The sequence below is a fragment of the Oncorhynchus tshawytscha genome, linkage group LG13, assembly GCF_018296145.1.
Source record: "Oncorhynchus tshawytscha isolate Ot180627B linkage group LG13, Otsh_v2.0, whole genome shotgun sequence".
Lineage (NCBI taxonomy): Eukaryota > Metazoa > Chordata > Actinopteri > Salmoniformes > Salmonidae > Oncorhynchus > Oncorhynchus tshawytscha.
The window spans coordinates 20,349,490-20,356,732 of record NC_056441.1 but is presented as its reverse complement, the minus strand read 5'-3'; the positions used below and the strand labels follow the sequence as shown (position 1 = coordinate 20,356,732).

The following is a 7,243-nucleotide window of genomic DNA, read 5'->3' as shown; positions in this document are numbered from 1 at the left end:
AAATCTGGAAAATGATAGAGAAATGTTTTTCTTATGATATTGTTATAGTCAAGCATGTGTCAAATCCACTGCGCTCCTATTAGACTGCCTGTAATTTAAATGTCAAACATCATTTTTCCAATTGATAACAAACTAGACTCTGTCATGCTAACGAATTACAGTCTTGAGCAGATGTAGAAAATGAAATTAGCATTGATCTAAGAGTGTGGCCGGGAAGTTCTCTTGTCATCTATTGGCTGCGACTGCATGGAAGAGTGGAGACTAACACAATACTACATGGTTTGGCTAGACTGTGTGCGCATCAACTCAATCTCTGTGTGTAACGACAGCTACTGTCCAGTGGAGGGAGCCCTTGGCAGCGTAGAGCCCAGCTCCAGAAGCTCTCAGCTCAGACTCAGCTGCTAGAGGAACTGGGAGAGATCAGCACAGAATGCCTGGGGAGCATCACCTCAGCTGCTGATGGTGGGTTCTCTCACACTCTCTCTCGATACTTTACAGTTGAGTAAATATGAATATAATGGAGGCTACTTTGTACTCCCTCTCTGGGGCAAGGAACTAGGTCAGATAATGAATCTCTATGTCCTCCCTCCTCTCTCTCAGTGCTCCCAGGGCTGGCAGAGCGGCCAGGGCTGATGGCTCTGTGGTCAGAGTGTAGTGGTTCTGGAGGACAGTTTCACACTACGCTGGACCGGGTGCTTAAACACATGCACCACAGCTACACCAGTCCACTGCAGGAGAGGCACCCACACACCACAGCTGAAACAGGTAGGCCTCTCTTTCTCTCTGTGTGTTTGTGTCTTAAAATGTTTTGTGTTTGGAGCTATTTGTTTCCAACATTTCAAAGTGTATGATGTATATGTGAGTGAATCTGAACTACACCATAGTTCAGGGGTCATCAGCTAGATTCAGCCGTGGGATGTTTTTTTTTCTTGTGCGGATTTCAAGGGACCGGAACATAATTACAAATAATTTGAGGACTGCAAGAAGCCCAAACAGAGATAATAATTGACTAAGACATAAAAATGTAAAACCTTTCTTACACATATGACCACGTGTCTCTATCATGCGTGGGAATACTTGCGAACAGATTTCCAAAGTTAAAATCACTTGGAGCTGATTTCCTGGTGTTTTTAGTCTTATGTCCAACAATGAAAATGCTAAAAAAATCAATACCATTTAAAAAACATTTTTTGCTGGTAAAACTTGTGGGCCAAATAAAACCACCAATTAGGGAACCCTGCCATAGTGTAGTGTCCTGTCACTGTATACATCTCACACAGCTGTCTGTCCTGTCACTGTATACGTCTCACACAGCTGTCTGTCCTGTCACTGTATACATCTCACACAGCTGTATGTCCTGTCACTGTATACATCTCACACAGCTGTCTATCCTGTCACTGTATACATCTCACACAGCTGTCTATCCTGTCACTGTATACATCTCACACAGCTGTCTGTCCTGTCACTGTATACATCTCACACAGCTGTCTATCCTGTCACTGTATACATCTCACACAGCTGTCTATCCTGTCACTGTATACATCTCACACAGCTGTCTGTCCTGTCACTGTATACATCTCACACAGCTGTCTGTCCTGTCACTGTTTACGTCTCACACAGCTGTCTGTCCTGTCACTGTATACGTCTCACACAGCTGTCTGTCCTGTCACTGTGTACGTCTCACACAGCTGTCTGTCCTGTCACTGTATACATCTCACACAGCTGTCTGTCCTGTCACTGTTTACGTCTCACACAGCTGTCTGTCCTGTCACTGTATACGTCTGTCCTGTCACTGTTTACTTCTCACAGCTGTCTGTCCTGTCACTGCTGTCTGTCCTGTCACATCTCACACAGCTGTCTGTCCTGTCACTGTATACATCTCAGACAGCTGTCTGTCCTGTCACTGTATACGTCTCACACGGCTGTCTGTCCTGTCACTGTATATCTCAGACAGCTGTCTGTCCTGTCACTGTATACATCTCAGACAGCTGTCTGTCCTGTCACTGTATACGTCTCACACAGCTGTCTGTCCTGTCACTGTATACGTCTCACACAGCTGTCTGTCCTGTCACTGTATACGTCTCACACAGCTGTCTGTCCTGTCACTGTATACGTCTCACACGGCTGTCTGTCCTGTCACTGTATACATCTCAGACAGCTGTCTGTCCTGTCACTGTATACATCTCAGACAGCTGTCTGTCCTGTCACTGTATACATCTCAGACAGCTGTCTGTCCTGTCACTGTATACATCTCAGACAGCTGTCTGTCCTGTCACTGTATACATCTCAGACAGCTGTCTGTCCTGTCACTGGATACATCTCAGACAGCTGTCTGTCCTGTCACTGTATACATCTCACACAGCTGTCTGTCCTGTCACTGGATACATCTCACACGGCTGTATGTCTCTTCCCTCTCGGTCCTCCACAGTGATCTGGCTGGTGGTGAGTGAGATGGTGGACAGGAGTGAACTGGCCTCCCCTCCTCCCTCGGCCCTGTCCCAGGACGTCCTCACAGTGTTCCAATTCCACAGCTACGTCTCAGAGCACAGTGTTGGGGACATGAAGGAACACCTACTGCAGGTGGCTAGAGAGGGTAAGGCTCAGGACCAACACACCTTCTACCAGCATTCATGTAACTAGCCTCCCTTCCTCATCTGTTGGGGGTCCTAGTGTACTAATTTCCTTGGAGGCAGAGTTGTTTATAATCTAGGTGCCAGTCTGTTTTGCTTTAACTAACATTTTGCTGTTTGGCAAGACAATGATGTAGTGTGGAATGTCGAACCAGTCAGTAACCCAAGTTAGAGGTCTGATCTGATGAAGACTGAGGGGTCCAAACATTGACTTGCTAGATGGTCCGCTGAACAAAACTTGCTTGTAGCTATAAGTACCCGTGTGAGTTAATTATGTAATAAACTGGAATGGCCGTCCATCCCTCAGCTGTGTTTGCGGAAGGCCTGAGCGGCGGCGACTCGGAGCGTTGTCTAAAGGAATTAGAAGAGGTGTCACACACCGGCCTGTGTCCCCAGTTGCAGACTCTCAGGGCCCTGGCCTCCCTCCTCTCCCACAAAGACCCCCAGCTCAGCAAGGCCGCAACTGCCTACATCACTTCCGCTGCCTCTCACACACCCTTTAGGTCAAAGGTCAGTGTGTGTGTGTGAAATGGTGTTTCTATTAGCCTGAGAGTGTCAAGGATCAACCCTACTGTCTGTCAAGGTACTCACTAAACCAGCCAGGATTACTGGACAGGTGTGTTATGGCAGGGAACTGAGTTTCTGTGTGTGTGTTTACAGGCGGTGGACTGCTACACACAGTCCTTGTCGGAGGGGGGAGTTCTAACGCAAAGGTCTGCCTGCGCTGCTCTCAGTTGTCTACAGGTCAGTGTATATCTGACTGCAATATTCTATTTATTTATTTTATTTTAAATGTTACCCTCTTTTCTCCCCAATTTCGTGGTATCCAATTGTTAGAAATTACTATCTTGTCTCATCGCTACAACTCCCGTACGGGCTCGGGAAGAGACGAAGGTCGAAAGCCATGAGTCCTCCGAAACACAACCCAACCAAGCCGCACTGCTTCTTAACACAGCGCGCATCCAACCCGGAAGCCAGCCGCACCAATGTGTCGGAGGAAACACTGTGCACTAAAAAAATAAAGTGAAGTTTAACCAGTCTGTATGTTCCTGGTCTTAGTAAGATGGATTTATTAATCAAGTAATTCATATTCATTATGTCTCACTGCAAGAGCGTGACATTCCTTATGAACTTCTTCAGTGGCTTAGTCTCCTTTCATCAACGTACCGGTTATGAAGTGAACCTGTTCTTCTCTCTGTCAGGCGGTAGAGAGTATTCAAGCGGTGGTGTTGCTGTGTGACTCGGCAGACGAGGAGCTTCACCACATTGCCATAGAAACCCTGCTCACCTTGGGTGAGTGGTTGACAAACAATGTCTGTTTTAGTGAACCTTGATCCATTTTCAAATGGTTGAGGTCTAACATCTCCTTCTCTTTCTTCTTCTGCCGATGACGGTCCCCAGGAGAGGAGGGGCGTCTGGCGTATGAGCAGCTGGACACGGTGCCCAGGGAGCTGGTACAACTGGGGACAAGGCGAGGGACCGCTGTCACCACTGCCTTCTGAAAGCACAGGTCTAATTAACTTAACCTAGGAGCATCATAACCACAGGAGGGGGACAACCCCCTCCCCCCCAACAGAACAACCTGTTCTGGCCTCCCTCCACTGCGCCTGAACATTTGAATGGACACAGCTAGGGGGAGGGGCCTGATCAAAGCAGAGGAGCCCAACTCATCATCAAAGGGCCACATGTCTCATCCTTCTCAACAGACTGGTCTAAATCCTAGCTGTCCACTGACCACCACTATTAAGCAATCTCTCACTGCACAGACAGAGCCTATTTACTATCATAACTATTATTATGAATCTTATTATCACGGTTGTGTTTGACATTGTTATTATCAGTATCACAGTTATGATTGCTTTATATAACTGCTATTAATTATTTGTTTTAGTAAGTGACGTTCACATTAGTCGACGGCTATTTGTACTTTGGAATTGCACTGTGGCAGGCATGTAAATATCATAGCACAGCATTAAACTCTGTGTGATAATGAGTGACGCATCGAAATGGATTGAGTTGGTGTTTTTCTGAAATGCACCGTTGAGTTTCAGGGATTTTACAGACAGTTTGAACACTTTCTGTCGGAGTGTGTCATGGAAGAGAAGTCAGAAGACAGATTCAGGTTGCTCAGGAGGAGGTAGTTAATGTTCGCAATCTCACGTCATCAACATGCAAAAAGAGGAAGACGGTGTCTTACCGACCAGCAATGTCCTCACTTCATCAACATGCACAACGTGGAGAGAATCATATACTTGGATTGCTTAATTTAACAAACTCTTCTACCAACACATGCCTGGGATCTGCATTCAGAGTTTGATTGAATGTCTGCTTGCTGGGAACTGATTTGAGATCAGTTGTTTAAGCCACTGGAGGAGATTGATCAGAATCTATTGTTTTGGAAGCAAGTTGGCCTCCATGCATGTGCCCATTACTACATGTACTGCTCTTTTCATCCTATTGGTACTAATGCAGTCTAGGAGTATGTGTTAGTTAGGTAATGTTAGTGAGAAATGAGAACATAACTGCTCCATAGCGGTACAGATCAGAACCAAGGGGTTTGTATAAGATGGGATGTTGCCGAGGCTATAGTGCTCCGTATAGCTTCTTATGCCTATTGTAACTATACTACTGAGTCCATGGCTTCTTTGCCACGACAACAAAACATGTTTGTTTCTCGACCTAATTTATTTTCTTATTCACACGTCACATTTTGGATTCTAATATTCTTTAATTTGCATGTACTTTTTTGAGTAAGAGGGCAGAATGCAGATACTAGTAAAATTGATTCATTTTCTGCTTCTGGTTGACATTTCAAATATTGGCCTCAAATTCATTTTGGGAATGATCTTGCTTACATAAAATGTAACTCAAAATGTTGATTTGTTTAGCTCTTTTGGAATTTGTTTACGCGTTTAAAGGAAAAATCCACTCAAAAACTATATTTTGGGAGAGTATCAACAGTAGACTAATGAAAACAAATACCAAAAAGATGTTTGCGTGGATTCTTCCTGTAAGTAGAATGAATGGTTGGTTATTATTTGGAGAGGATTTGCCAATATCATATAGCTTTGGTCCAAATGGGACAGTAGATATTAGAGAATGTTACTTTATTACGCAAGTGACTCATAACCAAAGTAAACCCTGAATTTAAGAAGATCATCTTTTGTAAGAATGAATTATGAACCTTTCTGCAACCTGGCCTCTACACCCAGACTCACCTGAAAAGCACAATAATATGAATCAATGTTATCTAAATGATCATCCCAATCCTGCGACATTACATCGGGTTCTAACTAATTGCACACTCTCCAAAAGCCATAGCGATGAAATAGGTGTATTTAAGGCAGTAATATGTGTGATAATGTTATTTTTTCTTTTGTATATTAAAGCTGTAAGTGTGAGTTGTTCAAATTGAAGATGGCTTTTTGTTTTTCTATGTCAAAGTGTGGCCTTGTGTTCGCTGAACATGGTCTATATTTTGAGTAACAATGCCTGTTTCTCCCATGATGTGAATAACATTACAGTATTTTAGTAAGATGATACTAGTTACTTCAAGGACCAATTCGAACAACATCCTCGTTGTTTTTTCTCTCCACGAGGCCTCTGCTTTCTTTCTACTAAACGTGACCAGCGTTGTGAATTGACATTTTGCTTCAATTCAAATCCAAGTCATCAGATTAAAGACGTAGGTCAAACAATTCAACGTTGTTTAATATGCATCCTATTTTATGTAACCACACATGATTTGCATTATATCTTTACATTATGGTAAACCTTGGACTTGAACAGAAAGCACACAGAAAGGTCATGTCACATAGCTTCAGTAGACTGCATTACATTATTTTCTCCTATTGGTTTACAGTATTTCTCCTGCTCAATGAAAGTGGCAATAAAGTTTATTTTTGCATAATTATGAAAATGTTGTCCGATTGTTTCATTTATTGGAGATACATGGGATATGGATCAGAAGTTCACAGGTTGTAATCTTGCCAATGCCTTTTCTTAAAATAGGGCAACCTTGCATGTGGTTTACGTGATCTGATCAAGAGGAGCCAATCATAAGGGGACTCCCAATCACGGCCGGTTGTGACACAGCCTGGAATTGAACCAGGGTCTGTAGTGATGCCTCTTGCACTGAGATGCAGTGCCTTAGACTGCTGCCTCCCGAGCATCTGCCCAGCCCAGCATGCTCACTCTCCCATCCCTACTGCCTACATTGTTTGCCACTTGGCCTTAAATCGGACCAATTTGTTTTTCTCAGTTGACCATGCTATTAAAATATTAAAATAGTGTCAACGATGGGGGATTAATAGACTTCCAAGTTTTTTTTGAATAGATTTTTTCAAGATGAGTTATGAGAAGAGAATTGTCCAGCCCATCGGGTATCTCACAACACCCCCATATGTCTTGTCTTGAAATATGCAGACTGACGGAATAAAAGTATGTTTACATTGTCATACAGTTGAAGTCGGAGGTTTACATACATCTTAGCCAAATACATTTAAACTCAGTTTTTCACAATTCCTGACATTTAATCAGAGTAAAAATTCCCTGTCTTAGGTCAGTTAGGATCACCACTTTATTTTAAGAATGTGAAATGTCAGAATAATAGT

At 43.5% G+C, this 7,243-nt stretch overlaps 1 protein-coding gene across 4 annotated transcripts in view; it reads left to right on the top strand.

Annotated features, from left to right (window-relative positions):
• LOC112235205 (rho family-interacting cell polarization regulator 2-like) overlaps positions 1-6,549 on the top strand; it is an 88,575-nt gene extending 82,026 nt beyond the window's left edge. For all 4 annotated transcript variants that reach the window (XM_042295308.1, XM_042295307.1, XM_042295310.1 and 1 more), the window contains exons 17-23: positions 330-462; positions 601-765; positions 2,429-2,593; positions 2,938-3,140; positions 3,291-3,374; positions 3,833-3,923; positions 4,032-6,549. In XM_042295308.1, coding sequence (XP_042151242.1) covers positions 330-462; positions 601-765; positions 2,429-2,593; positions 2,938-3,140; positions 3,291-3,374; positions 3,833-3,923; positions 4,032-4,132 — 942 coding nt within the window. In that variant the 3' untranslated portion in view covers positions 4,133-6,549. The remainder of the gene's footprint in view (positions 1-329; positions 463-600; positions 766-2,428; positions 2,594-2,937; positions 3,141-3,290; positions 3,375-3,832; positions 3,924-4,031) is intronic.
• Positions 6,550-7,243: the final 694 nt, after the last annotated feature.